The following is a 15,535-nucleotide window of genomic DNA, read 5'->3' on the forward strand; positions in this document are numbered from 1 at the left end:
TCCCACTCATCAAAAAGCAAAATGGAAGTAGTTAAAATTCAACTCAAATCACCGTCAGGGAGGATTGTAGCAGGAGGAAGACAGCACGACTACTTCCTCCAAAACGGACAGGGATGAGAAAAGCTAAAACTAGAACACAACAAGAATATTTGGGAATATTCTTCAACTGAAGTACAATTCAGTTGAAGAATTATTTTAATTTCTATCATTTTTTTAATGCAAACCTGAGAAGTAGCTTAGGTTGATGTCTTCAGAGTATTCTAAGTTTTTGAATTACTGTTTTTGGTGGTTTTATAAGCTGGAAGCACAAATTATGTAACTATGTAATTATGGCAGAAGTTGAAGCTCGTTCAGGCTGAGTCATAGAGCGTTGTTGCCATAAAAGTCAGCAAACAACACAGAAAACGAATTACTAGGTTTATTAGTAATAGTTGTTAAGAAAAAAAGTCACCTGAGGAGTCTGAACATTTGATAAATATAGTGACAATGTAGATAAGTTGAAATTTTTTTTTATTTTGTCCAGATCACGGCCACTCATCCCCACACTTGGCTGTGCCTCTTGGATCCACCCACTTTGTTAGAAATGCTTGAAAACTATTAAAAATAAATAAATCTTACCATTTTTGGAACTAGTTATGTTTTCCAGAAGTTAGAAAGCACTTGTACATGTACAGAATAATCACTGTCCTCCAGACACATATGACAGACCGTCACTGTGTCAACAGAGCGGCTGCCCCAAGATATGTCTATTTAATAGTCAGGCAAGGCCAATTGCCTGATAAAGGCCAATTATATATAACTAAAAAAGGCAAATAATGGTCAATTTGTTATTCTACAAACAAATTCTTAACTTTAAAGTTAAGAAAGATAAGAAATGTCTCCTTGTGTGAATGTTCATGCATACCTGTCCTGTCTGTCTCGGCTGTCTGCCTTATAGTGGTCTCTGTGGTCTTTCCCATTGCTGAAAGAAGAGTACGGCCTTTTCCTGGAGTCTACCACACTGGTCTTCTTGTGGTACTCAGAGCCATGTCTGTCTTTATTGCTGCTGCTTTCAGAGTATCTACCTGAAGGCTGATGTCTGTCTGAGCAGTAGCTATCTCTGCTGCTGTCATCTTGGTGGGAGCTGTCCTTCAGTCTTTCAACATCTATGCACAAAAAACATACCCAAAATGAATCAACGGTGGCTTCTTGATTTTATTATATGTTCAGAAGACACTTACCTGCATGCTTATAGCCTTGAGTGTTTATAGTTCTAGTGTTCTGCTCCACAGTCTAAAGACACAATAGTCATATTCTATTAAAATGAGAATACCCTGGCATAGATTCTCAGTTATTTAAGACATGACAATAAATACTTAGGACATTAGAATACTTTTCTTGTTCCTTCAACATGATTCACCTTGCATCCAAAAGTCTTCTTCAAGTTCTGAAAATGGCTGGAAGTAACATACTTCTTAAAGACAAAGAAAACTCGTTTGGCAACAGCATTGTGCAGATTTTTGACAGGGAAGGAATTTGTGAGATGAGTGAGAGAAACCATCAAAACAAAAACTAAGAGCAGAAGGCCTCAGATTTCATGTTTATAACACCTGCTGTACAGCATTGACTTAATAGTATCATTGCTCTGAATTCAACATATAATAATAATGATAATATAAGAAAAATTATAATAATAATTAAAGCTGCAAGCAGCCTCAAACGGCCCTCAAAGCTTAGTGCTGCTCCGGCCTCCCGGCAACCGCGGGAGCTCCAGCAACGCCATCCGCTCACCACTGTAAACGGTCTTGTGCACTTCCTGCACCCGTGCGCTAGGCAATACACATCGATGTGTTCAGCAGTGCTTCCTGACGATGCACAAAAAATCTGGTGCAGATCAGCTGATGTAGTGAGGACATATAGCTGACGGAATAACCTAGGGGGCGCAGTGGAGTCAAATTGCAATTTAATGCTATTGGGCTCTTTAAATGACTGAGTTTTGTGAACCTCTAAAGTTTGGTGCAAATCAGATGAAGCATTTGATTTAGAGACAACTGTATGTATACGGCGAGGGATTGAGTAACGCCCACACGGTTCAGCCAGCAACCAGCATTGACAAAATTCATCATGTCATTGTATGTCACTTGGCACAGGATTAAACCTATATAAATCATAAAGTAAAAGTAAGACATCCAACAGAAAAAAAACAAAAAACAGGTGACTTCCTGTTGGAAGGGGGCGGGGATAAGGTGATGTTATCAATTGGCCATGTAAATGTAATGAGGGCTAGTTTGCAATGATATAGAAAGTCTGATGAAGCTGTGACCTTGCATGTAGAAGTTATTGCACCTTGATGTTTCATGGCAAAGTTAGATTTTGACACTATGATGTCATATGTCATACCCTACGCCCACATGCTTTAATGTATGAAAAATCCGAGGATAACTTTTGATCTTCAATGCCTCAAGACTGTGCTCACTGATTCTGAAATCTGTGTCAAAAGCTGTAGGACGAGTTTGTAAAGGAAGAATTATTTATTAAAACTTTGAACAAAACGTTTGGCTCGTATCTTCCTTTAACAGCCGGATCCTCTCGGCAAGCAGCGGGCAGCTGTAAAACGAAACTAAACAAGGCGTGTTGACGTCACAGCTCACAGAGTTTAATTCATACAAAGCAACGCATGAATCAGTTAACAAAGCTGCAGAGGTACAGAGATATGCATTTTATCACAAAATAACAGACACACAAGGACAAACACGAAACACAGAGACAGACAAAGGCGCCCACGTGGAGAAAAGATGGAAAAAACTCTCTCTATATTAGCGTTACATGTACTTTATACTGAGTAGGCGTTTCCCCACTCCAATATATGCAAAGAAGGCGTTCTGTTGTTCAACCAATCAGAGAGCCACCTTGGAAAAACGTAAACCTTCCCCTAAGTTTTAATGACAAAACTCAAGAGTCATTTTAGTTGTTAAAGTTATAAGTTAATTTCACAAAACCTATTTTACTCCTTTGGACTCAGCATCTCCCAAGATTTGAATCTTTGCCTTATCACGAACAATATTTAAAAGGTGTATCCGAAATTAAACATAGATGTTTCCAAGATTCGAAATCTGTGATCAACTCCAGATGCAGCTCAGAGCCCCTGGGAAACCCCCAACCTTCGACCTCTCGGCAGGGGAAGATATTATTTATGGCCTGCTAATTTAACGCCTTTCAAGAGAATAGTGTTTTGTGGCTGCTCTAAGTTACAGCCCTGCCAGGAGAATGTTTATCTCTGCTTAACATTTGTCCAAATAGGAATGTTTATCTCTTAAACGCACATGGCATGAGATTAGCCATATTAAACACTCAACAATATCCATATTTCCTTAACAAGTTCAATCAGATACGACGTGAAAAAAAGACGAGGTGGCGGCTCTGATCCAAAATGGGCGACTTCCTGTTGGGCTTGAACCATGGCTCCAAGAGACTTTTTTTTGTAGGTCCTGATACGATATTCTTGTATACCAAATTTCGTAATTGTCGGTCAAAGTATGGTTGGGGCTGATTTTTAAAATATTCTAGGGGGCGATGTGGAGGAATTAGGTCACACCCACCAAATATTGGACTGCATTCCTGTCAAGGACAAGGATCGATCTCAGTGAGTTTGGTGTAGCTTGGTGTAGAGCCAAACGTATGGCAACGCCGTCACCTGTCATTTTGCTGCGCTGCCATTGCCACGCCCTCCAACGAAAACTCTTTGTGCTTTAAAGTAAGTGAGACCAACTAATTATCTAAAAGAAAAACTAAAACACTTAGTTTTTTAGTTTTTATTACTTAGAAACTGTGGAGTACTCATTACTTTTACAAAGTTAGAGCACACTTATAAAGTCTAGAGCAGTGGTTCTCAAATGGGGGTACGCGTACCCCTGGGGGTACGTGGAGGTACTGCAGGGGGTACGTGAAGCTTTTCAAAATATCTTTAAAAAATCAGTAGGCTCCTCATAATAAGTCTTGGGAAAAATTATTTTGTAAAAAGTTCGATAAAATATAAATGTGTGTTCATGCACTGAATTTTATATTCAGTATTTAGTTTCAATATTCTAGAGATCTAGAATGTCCCAGCTTTCTGAGCTGGGACAGAAAGCTTTGGAGCAGCTGCTACCTTTTGCATCCACATATTTATGTGAGGCCTCCTTCTCAGCAATGATGCTGATCAAAACAAAGCAAAGAAACAGACTGTGCCTGGAGAAGAGCTTGATCACTGCAGTTGCCTCCCTGCCACCAAGAATGACAAAGATCCTCAGTGAAGTGCAAGCCCATATTTCTCACTAAAATGTACTGAGTAATTTTTTTCCTGTTCATAAATCACTGCCTGTTACATACTGTTCAAATCAAATCAAATGTTCAATGCAAAGTGATTAAAGTGCAATCTTCTTTTTTTTGATCCTAAAAGAGGTAACGTTTATTTTTTTTGTGAGCAAATCTTTATTTAAGTTAATTTATTTTGTAAACAAAATATTATTTATTAAGTTAATTTATTTTGTAAACAAAATATTATTTATTTATAATTAAGTTAGAGATTTATTTCTGTGAACACATTTTAGTTATGTATATATTTAATTTTGTACCATTACAGAGACCAATATAAATTAGCAGCGTTTTGCATATTTCAGTTTTGACTCGTTTTATACCTTCCTGGTGGTCACCGTCTTCTGTTTTTCTTTTTTGTTTAACCATGCAATGTTTGCAATATGGATGTATTTGTCAGGTTCACTGATATAAGTTGTTTGGCTTTAATAAATCAGACAGTGATTTTACAGCACTGTACCTCTTTTTAATTCCAAAAATGTTTTGCCCGTGTCAGGGGGTACTTGACTAAAAATATATTTTTAAGGGGGTACATCACTGAAAAAAGTTTGAGAACCACTGGTCTAGAGAATACTTACTTATACTTGTCTACCAACCCTGAATAGGAGTATCTAGTTTTTTTTACTTTGTATCAACATTAATAGCTTTTTCTTCTTTTGCTCTTTTCTTTGGTTTGTTATTTTGTTTGTATTTCCTTTTAATTTCTGTAAAGCACTTTGTATTGCTTTGTTGCTGAAAATGTGCTATATAAATAAAATTACCTTTACCTTACCTTACATGTCATCTGACACAAGATCATGTTAATTAGCTCAAGGGGGTCAGATATGGAGCTTTCCAAGTAAAAATAGTCACTTCCTGTTCTGAGGGGGCAGGGCTTAGATGACATCAGACTATAATGACATAGGATCATCAAACATCCAACCAGCATCACTCATGCCAAATTTGGTGCCAATTAACCTTTTTATGTGAAAGTTCTAACACTTCACTTGCTTTGACGAGTACGCCAACTTCGCAGCACTCCCTGAACATATACGAAAACTAAATTTTTTTTCATAACTTTTAAAGCCCCACCCCTTACCTGCATCCTGACCAAAAATGAAGCCGATAGTTTGACATCCCTAGGACGAGTTTGTTAAAGTTCAACGCGAGTCAAATTTAAAAATCACCAAAATTTGACTTTTGACCTAAAATGGCCACCTTTGTATACATTTTAGGGGATACCTCCAAGAGACTTTTTTTCTTGATTTGGGGGGATCTACGCATGTACCGAGTTTCAGATCTCTTCAACTTACGGTTTGTCCCATCTCACATTAGGGGGCGCTGTAGAGCACTTTGGCCACACCCACTTACGATTCCACTGGAATCTGATAATGTTAGTTGTGTGACAATTTAGAGTAAAGTGTAGTGAGTTTTTGAATATACTAAAGCCTCCAAAAAGCCAATTCATTTGACAAAAGCATAATAAGAAATGGAGCAATTACAATAAACCTTCGCAGTGCTTTCACTGCTAGGGCCTAATGACAATGATAAGTATTTACAAAGGGCTTTCAAACAAAGCACTGCACATTTACAACGAGATAAAAACTAAGTAAAACAATGCAAATAAACCAATGAAACTAGACAATAGGATTCAAAACAGACAGGATTGAGTGAACAAGTGTTTCTTAAATTTGATTTAAAAATCTCCACAGAACATGTCTGTGCAATTAAGTCTGTTACTTCCAACCATGCTCAGACCAAAACAGGTCATTTGGATGACAGGTGAAAAATCTTTAATAAGAGAGATCCTGTTACCTCTTTTTTTAAGCATTTAATGTTAAGAGGAGAAGAATAAGGTTAAATTCAATAATTTTACATACTTGGGCATTTTCTTGTCTTTTCTTGATTGCGTGCTTATAGAGTTTGTGTAGTTTTCTTGCATCAAACTCTGTGAATTTAGAGACAAATATCCACAGGTTCCTGTAAAACAAAATGAATGTGATGTGGTTCAATGACTTTAACCACTTTGGTCAGAATCTGTAACATACTATCAATTAACTCTTGTCCCTGCATTGAAATTTATCATAGTATTTTGATTTGAGAAAATCAACAGATGCAATGTAAAAACTAACTTTCTCCATTGCTTGATCTGATCAGGATTGGAATACTCCTTCAAACACTGAGTGATGTGGTCCCCAATCTTTATGAGACATTGTCTGGTGTGCTCCAGCTGCTCGCGCTCTGACAGTCCTTTCTCTGGTCTGTCCAACTGCTTCAGGGCAGCTTTGACTGGACGCATTCTCTCTTTACACTGCAACATTAAACAGACACTTTGTTCAAGTCAGAAACACAGGCACAATCATATACATGTCAAATCAAAGCTTTTTAAGCCAAATCTACTCTGTTAGACTTTTGTCTTGAATCTGCTTCATTCTGTTTAAAGCTCTGTTTGGTTGGGGCATGCTGTGGTGGCATAGGGGACAGCGTGGCTCACGTTTGGAGGCCTTGAGTCCTCGGTGCGATTGTCCCGGGTTCGATTCCCGGACCCGGCGATATTTGCCGCATGTCTACCCCCTCTCCTGTCAGCCTACTTTCATATAAGGGACCCACAAAAGATCCCCTGGAGGGGAAAAAAACAAACAAAAAAACGCTCTGTTTGGTTAACATGGAATAAGCACTAGGATTATTTGGATGTGACTGTGAGCAGCAACTGCTTGTGTCTTTATGAATGTTCCACGAAACCTATATTATTATTGGAACTCAAAAAACTGAGAAAAGTCACAAAGGCAACCATTTTGTTTTTCTTTCTTTTCCTGCAGACTAGTCACTGAAAGGCTTTCAATTCTTTGCCTTCACTGTGCACAAATGTTGAATAAGTTGATGGAATAATGACACCTGTAAACTTGTATAACAAAAGGTTCTGTCTATATGCTGTTACAGGAAAGTATATTTAGGCAAGGCTTTAGAGAGGGACCAATTTGGTTAAAAGTTTCTAATTAGCACGACTGAAAAATATTTGGGGTTGCACCAGTTGAAGGAAATGTGTGAATAGTGAATAGTCCAGTTCTTTTTACTCTGTTCACCCTCTTACCTCCTGTTAGAGGAGTGGACTATCCTCTAACAGGGTTCTAAACTTTGCAGATGATACTACTATAATGGGTCTGATAAACAATTATGAGATGCTGCACAGAGAGGAGATCCATATGGTTATTGTTTTGGGTAAAAAGAAACAAGAGTTTCCGGCTTGTGTTTTGAATGGTTATAATAAATGAATTTTTGACTATTTTAAAGTGTCTGTGGACTTTCAAGATTTATATTTGAGTACCCCTGCTCTAAACTTTAGAGCAGGGGTCTCAAACTCCAGTTCTCGAGGGCCGCTGTACTACAGTTTTGAGATGTGCTACAGGTACAAAACACTGGAATGAAATGGCTTAATTACCTCCTCCTTGTGTAGATCAGTTCTCCCAGCCTTGCTAATGACCTAATTATTCTATTCAGGTGTGGTGCAGCAGAGGCACATCTAAAAGTTGCAGGACTGCAGCCCTCGAGGACTGGAGTTTAAGACCCCTGCTCTAGAGGAACAATAAATATAACATTTAAAATAACAAATGTGTGCTTAAAAATATTTTATCATTCAAATTAAAGCAGTTTCTATATACAGCCAAATAGCATCAATGTGAAAAGTTATACATTATTTAATTTTAATAAGTACTCATGGAATGGAGAGATGAAAAATGAAAAAGAGTTGGACACCCCTGCATTTGGCCCTAAGTGCAGGATAAGCTACTCACTGATAATAAAGGACAGGTGAACTTACAAAAACGCAGAACGGTTACTTACGGAGGAGATAAGTTGGATTGAAAAAAGTAACATTGTCTCTTAAAGACAGACAAAAAATAGAGGTGTTTGAGCGTTTGTGATAAGAAAGAGAAAATAAAGAAAATGCATCATAAATGTACTGACAAAATTTTGCCTGATATGCTGAATCAGAAATTAAGACAATACACAAGCAAACTATTTTTTCTTCAAGTGCATCAAAACAAATTTTCTTTTGCACCTTACTCTCAGGTCTCTTGTGTTGGACAGCAACGTTTCTGGCACCCTATTGTCAGAGATTTCTACTCGAGTCCTCCCCAACTACTCTAGGAGGCAAAGAGATGACTGCAGCAGATTAGAGGTGTGCCCATCGGCCACCGATCATAATCGGCTGATTTCAATGAAAAAGTGTATGATTGGTGATCGCTGATCACTGTTTCTTGTTGCCGATAACAAAAACCGATCACTTGCATCTCATATTTTGTAGCCTGGAGAAGCCAGTGTATCTTCCCCTTTCTTTCACACTGCATAAGCTTGAAGCAACAAATAAACAACGTCATGTGGAACTTTAAACGTTCTGAGAGTGAATGGGGAAGTTTGCGTATTGCGACACAAAATACCTCAGGGGTGAAGCACGTCAAAATGCATCAACACAAAAAATTTTATATGACATTTAAAAAACAAGCACTTGACGGAATATGGTTATTTCAAGGCTCAATGAGATAAAAAAGACATCCGGAGTGGTCAGTTAGCATTTAAAGCAGCTCACAATTGCCAACACTCACCCGAATCAGCATGACAGTCAGAACAGCAAGCTAAGCAAATAACCCAAAAATAATTTCATTCTTCGAGCTAGCGTTGTAGAAGGCTGTGTTGTGCTCTTGCTTTTAGGCTGCTGCTACACACTACTGAGATGTAATATTTCACAGATGTAGCACCATTCGCGCTCCACCTGAACTCTCACATTAAACATCTCCTTAAAGCTGCAGCAGGTAACGTAAAAAGGTTTTAACATATATAGGAAAACTTTTGCTGTCCTAACATGAGATAATCTATGGAAAAAATATCTCTGCCTCCTCCATGTATTCTGCAGAATTAAACGCTCTGTCAGAAACAATCAATCAGAGCCAGCACAAAGCAACTAGCCAAGCTATCGGGCTTTGATCTAGTAACTTAGGAATGTTTATTTTAATGCAACCTGCATTTGACTTTGAACGAATGTTTCCTTTTTTACTTGACAATATTTGATATATGCAGTGCTGAGATTTTCTTTATTGATTTCACAAAGACATGTCGTTCCAGTGTCTTTGTGACTGTGTGCTAGCTTGCAGTAACTATTGTAACCTCTTCTTCAATCTGTTTCTGGATCATGTGTCTCTCATCCTCTTTTTCTGGTAAATCCCCCAGAACAGTTCATTCTCCTGCCCTGTACCTGCTGCCGCAGTCAAACTTGTGGTGGCAAACAAAGTTGCACCCATATGGAGGCTTTTAAGCATTTTTTCTGTGGCCCCTTGCATTTTGAGGTTTACCTGTTTAAACTCAGTTCTCTCCAACCCTGGTCGGCTCAAATAGCAAAAATTTGCTAACCTTACTCAAAAGGGAGGGCAGGTTGAGAAATGTCATTCGATTAGCCCGCTGTTTTTCAAGAAAAGCAACCAATGGACTCTTGCAGTTGATAAAAGTTATTTGTAATGCTCTTTTTTGGTTATGACGGCCCTGGCCCGGGTTATAAGTGGGCGTTGGTCTATCGGTACACCAGTATATCTATCAAGTCTATTTGAACCCTTTCATGCATAGTGGTCACTACTGTGGACAGCTATCTAAAAGCAATTTTCTTGTGCTTCTTGTGGATTTTTATGTTATAAATGCACACAGACCACTGAAGTGGACACTAATGCATTATAAAATACACTATCAACTACTGGCCATCAGCTGCAAATGCAAGAAATTATTTTTGTTAAATCCAATATGGCCGACAGACAAAAAAGCATGCCGACCGACCCTGTCCCTCCTTCTACTGTAGACCAGTGGCCCCCAACCTTTTACCACCACGGACCGGTCAAGGTTTGGCAACTTTACTGCGGCCAGGGGGAGGAGGGAAATTGTGCAGTAAAATTCCACTACCGCTGGATTTAACTGTGGAGGAAACAGCAGTAGTAGCGGTTACATTAGTAGTAGCAGGGGACACAGAAGCAGTAGTACAGAATAGCATACATGCTGTCAAAATAGCATGTATGCTATTCTGACAGCATATGATGATCGACAGAACACCTGTCTAGTGCTTAGTGCAGCAAATAGTGCGGCTGTTCACACCATCATTTATCCAACGCCTTTTCTTTTTGTTACATCTTTTATCATTATAAATGAGTACATAAACTATCACCACTGTTTCTACATCGTCATCCGTGATTTGTTTATCCTAAATTCACTTATGGTATGTTGGGGATTTTCTTCTGGAACCGGGATGTTAGTGGAATCGGTTCTTGTGTGGTGTGTCGCTCCTGCTGTGTGGCTGGACACACGAACTGATGGAACCTGTTGGACTTTTATCGGCTCCTCTGTGGTCACAGAGGTTTGGAAAATCGGCCGACATTTCTGAAATCATGCCGTGTGAACCAGACTTAAGACTCATAAGCTCTACTAAGCTTTTTCAGTCATTTTGAGAGGTCAAAATGACTGGAAAAGCGCTATATAAGTTCAGTCCATTTACCATTTACTCCTCCCTTCTCCTCTCCTCTCGACCACTGCCCTAACACTGTCTGACTCTGGTCGCTATGGCAATGTTTACATATCCCTTCAAAATAAGATACAGATGCGCCACAAAAACAAACATTTTACTTTCATGAAAATTGTAACTCTTGATAGCAGCAAATTAATGGGAGCCCTGAGCTTGTTTATCTTCAACGATTGATGGGAATGATGGAAGACAATGACACCCGAGGTGTTGCTTATGCTGCCTGGTCTCTACTTGGCGAAGCAGTTTGAAGGCTTCATTCCCTCATTAGCGAACCGGTCACGGCACATCATACAGAGCTTGGTATGTGGGAATCACCCACAGGGATAAATTCATTCTCCTGTCTCTTCTCTGGGTCTTTTCCTTTCCCAAAGAAACTTTCCAAAGACATCTGATCTGTTTCTTACTCATTTTGCTGCTTGTGGGCTCAATGTAGGTGCGCAAGACGTAACTGAGAGAATCCGGTTAAAGGGTTTTCAAAATAAAAGATCCTTCAGACTCAAATAATACATAAAACGGAAATATTTAATTATTTCTTGTGCGGCCCGGTTCCAATTGGTCCACGGCCCGGGATTTGGGGACCACTGCTCTAGACGACTCTTGCAGGTAAAAAAATCAGATAACCCCTAAAGAACAATACTACTGATGTATTTTTCAAATAACAACTTTGTATTTGGAGAAAATTACAATTGATCACCTAAAAAAATAGATGATCAATTTTACAAATTTTTTTTCCTACCTTTTTTTATTCCTTAAGAAAATTAAAAAAATTGGAAAAAAATCCTGACACAAAGGATCATAATTCATGCATGAAAGGGTTAAATTCAACTGTGACTTCAATAACTTCTCACAATATGTTATGTCTGTTTAGTAATGTTGGCCATTTTTACAGAAATCTTAGATGTTAAAAACAATTTACAGTTTATAAACCAAAAGTTCTGAGACATTACTGTGACCTAGTCTTATTTTCTAAATCCAGTTCATTTCTCGTTTTTAAAAGGACTTATGGGTTGACCCACTTGAATAAGAATATTGTGATAAGTCAAATCTACTATCCTATCCTCTTGTGTCAACACATGCTGTTTACTTCACTACTTCAGTATATATACAATGTGACTGAATAAGACTGAAGCACTGATCAACATACCACGCTGAAAGTTCTTTGGTCCAATTCCTCAGATTCCTCACATACTGGCACATTATCTGCAGTATATGCCTTCTGAGCTGATAAGTTTGAAGCTCTCTTTGTCCTTTCTCGTACCTCGGTTTTTACTTCAATCTGATGAAAAGAATTTGGAATCAAAGTTAGAGAAAAAGGTAGACTTTTTAAACTTATGAACAAAAGGAAAAAAACATAGTTGTTCACTTTGTCTTTAGACAACTTTTACCACCTTTTCTCCATTGTCATCCTCCAGTTTCTGTACTGGCTCCTTACTCTCTTTAATGTCACAGCTTTCAGCCTCCTCTTTTTTTCCCTCTTTTTCTTCACAGTCTCTCTCCTCTGATGAAGAAGCTTGATGCTCATGATGCTCATCATAATCGTTCTTTCCCTTTAACTTGTCTTCTTGAACATGTTTGGTTGGAGCCCTTCCGGTTACCATCCTCTAAAACAGTAAACCATGTTACCATACCCAGAAAAACTAAGGTTTAAGGCAGTAAATAACAAAATAGGCAAATAGGATTCAAGTTTACCTTTTCTACATCAATTTCATTCTCATCATCGGATCTCTTGTCTGAAGTCAGATCTGAAGATGGGCTCTTGATCACATCATCCCCCTTTATTGACTTTAGAGTTTTGCCAATTTTCCTTCTTGGTTTCTTCTTCCTTGAATTAACCTAGACAACATACAAAAAGTTCATTTATCATTAAGACCTCTGAATAGGTCTTAATGTGGAAGAATAAATCGCTGAAAATGAGACCCACTGTTCCAGTTTGTTTCTGTGCTTCTCTTTTGGCCAGGTCTTTGCTCAGTAATTTGATGAGGTAGTCTGCTCTGGCTTGGAGCTGCTTGGCTTGTGGCTTCTTGTCAGGATCATCTGGTAGAAGCTGGATTACAGTTCATACAACACTGTTATTTTCATTAAAGATGCATTTATTTACAGATAGAGTTGAAACCACGATCTGACTAAAATTAGATTGGAAATATAACGATGGACTGTCACCTCCTTCATGAGTTTAACCCAAAGAATAGAATCTGTGAAAATGAACCTATTACCAAGATTTATCTTCTTGATCCAAGCCCTACTGGTAGAAATTACAAAAAAGCAATTTATAGAGTGGGATACAATGCTTTCCAAATTTACATCGCTAGCAAAAGAGCAGAAAATTTGATTTAAAACACTACAGCTCTCAAAAGAAAAAAGGGGGCATGAATGAATCCACATTTGAAGAATTACTTCTATTCTGCACAAATTAAATCGATAAACTTTTGTGATAAAAACTATAATGCTTGATGGAAGGACATTGAATTAGCTCTTAATGTGGATCCCCCTTTGTAGGCAGTATTGGGGAATAAAGATTTAGAACAGATTCTACTCAAAACTGAAAATCCTTGGTAAAATTCCAATTAAAATCTGGTCAAAAGTTAAATAGGAATATAAACTACATTATAGGGCTGGAACAATTCCTCGAGTGATTAGAGTACCTCGATTAGTAAAATTCCTCGAGGAAAATTTATCTGCCTTGAAGCTTCGTTAAGGTATCATTTATTATTTAGCGCACTGTGTTCTGGCTGGGTTATTACTTGCGTTGCCCAGAGCTCTCACTTCCGCCTGAGTTGTTGATGAAAGCTAAGCGATGAAAGCTAACGTCCAGTTTTCAAGTTCAGACTGGGAGGATTTTATTGATTGATGATAATGTCTGAGTTTTGTCATTTTTCGGGGAACTAATAAGCGTCCTTAAAATGACTGGCGCGATGTCTGGAGTATGGCAGCTTTTCTCCTCCCGGAGCTTCTGCCTAGTGGCCGGTGTTCAGAGAGAAGAAGAGTGCTGCAGGTGTATTTATACAGGTGAGTGGATAGACTGAACACTGCGGGAAGCTGCGCATTAGATGCTTAACACAAGTTAAGCATCTAATGCTTAACTTAGAACAAAAGGAACAAAACATAGTTGTTCACTTTGGTGAGACAAATGGTCTCACCCATTTGTTGAGACCATCCCGGTCTCAACAAATGGGTTACGGACGCATCCTGGCGGCATGTTGCTGGTAGATGTTTCTGTGTGTGATGAACAAAGGTGTCAAATCCCGTCGCTAACATAAACACAAAAGCTATAAATGTCTATAGGGTTAGGGTTAGCATTCGTCTATTAAATTGACTGAAGATAAATACATAAACTAAAAGCTGGAGTATAGACATTTTTTATAAGCGTATTTGTGAATTGAATATAACTTCAGATTTTTGTATAACTTTTCTTCAGTTTAACTTAGAAAGTGAGCTGTTATTGTTACAGGTCAATTTTCTAAACTACAGAAAATGTATTGTTAGGGAAGCTCAAATATGAAAAATTGGACTGCTGTTCATATGAGATAGTAATACTGCTGTTATGTTAGATTTACCAATGTTTTATTTTATCTTTTTTATCCGATTACTTGATTGATCTTAAGAATAATCGAGAGATTACTCGATTACTAAAATATTCGTTTACAACAGCCCTACTACATTATAACCTGAGAATTATAAAATGGTGTACTTATGACCCAGATTTTAAACCAAATAAAATATATATACCGGATTCTGTAATTGGTCATCTAAAGGTATAACAACACATTTCTCATTAATGGATAAACGGCAAATAAGAGTTTCAAACACTTGAAACAAGTTATAGCATGTAAAAACAGGATTTTTATAGATATCTACAGGTACTTCATTATCTTAATCAGGAAATTATTAGACATCTAGATGAGCAGGAATCAGTGCTTAATGAAATACTAATGGCATATCAGATCCATTCCAAAAAAAGGTATTATGTCATGGCTATACAAAGGACTTGTGAGCAAAAAAATACATTCAACTTCATATGTGAAAACAAAATGGGAAAAGGAAAGTAAAATGAAAATCACAAAAGAAGAATGGCACAGTTACTGCATGACAGTAACTGTCATGCAGTAACTGTACAACTCATATCGTACATGACTACATATTGTAGTTCTTAGATTTTTTATAACACAGAAAAAAAAAAAGATTCTTGCACCAGTGGTGAGCCTAAGTGCTGCAGGCAATGTGGAAACAGAACCCAACCACTGGCATATATTTTCGGACTGTGGTGTTATTAGACAATATTGGATAGAAATACACAAAAAATATTGAAAATATCTTTAATATAAGAATACCTTTTAAATTCACCACCTTTATTCTGGGTAACACAGAATTTCTATCTGACAACACAAAATATCTGTATATTAACTAGAGCCTGTACAAAACTGTCACCAGATGCTGGCTCCTCCCTGACCTCCCTAGCCCTACCCACTGTAGAAGAATGGAGAGTGTATTAATGAAATCAGATGGAAAAATTAACATTCTCAATCTGTCTTCAACTGAACAAGTTCACTGTCCTATGGTCCACATGGGTGTCCAGTGTTAACCAAACACAATAGGCAAGAATGTTGGATTAATACTTAGAAAAAAGAGACGAATCGTCTTTCAGTAAGTGTAAATGTAAATGGTAAAGAGAAC

The 15,535-nt window shown here is 37.9% G+C and overlaps 1 protein-coding gene across 4 annotated transcripts in view; it reads right to left on the reverse strand.

Moving 5' to 3' along the window:
- Positions 1-6: 6 nt before the first annotated feature.
- chd1 (chromodomain helicase DNA binding protein 1) overlaps positions 7-15,535 on the reverse strand; it is a 76,058-nt gene continuing 60,529 nt past the window's right edge. For all 4 annotated transcript variants that reach the window (XM_028026363.1, XM_028026362.1, XM_028026361.1 and 1 more), the window contains exons 28-35: positions 12,786-12,908; positions 12,554-12,697; positions 12,253-12,465; positions 12,009-12,140; positions 6,444-6,622; positions 6,192-6,291; positions 1,221-1,272; positions 7-1,145 (exon numbers count right to left, since the gene is read on the reverse strand). In XM_028026363.1, coding sequence (XP_027882164.1) covers positions 895-1,145; positions 1,221-1,272; positions 6,192-6,291; positions 6,444-6,622; positions 12,009-12,140; positions 12,253-12,465; positions 12,554-12,697; positions 12,786-12,908 — 1,194 coding nt within the window. In that variant the 3' untranslated portion in view covers positions 7-894. The remainder of the gene's footprint in view (positions 1,146-1,220; positions 1,273-6,191; positions 6,292-6,443; positions 6,623-12,008; positions 12,141-12,252; positions 12,466-12,553; positions 12,698-12,785; positions 12,909-15,535) is intronic.

Source organism: Xiphophorus couchianus, chromosome 8 (genome assembly GCF_001444195.1).
Source record: "Xiphophorus couchianus chromosome 8, X_couchianus-1.0, whole genome shotgun sequence".
NCBI lineage: Eukaryota > Metazoa > Chordata > Actinopteri > Cyprinodontiformes > Poeciliidae > Xiphophorus > Xiphophorus couchianus.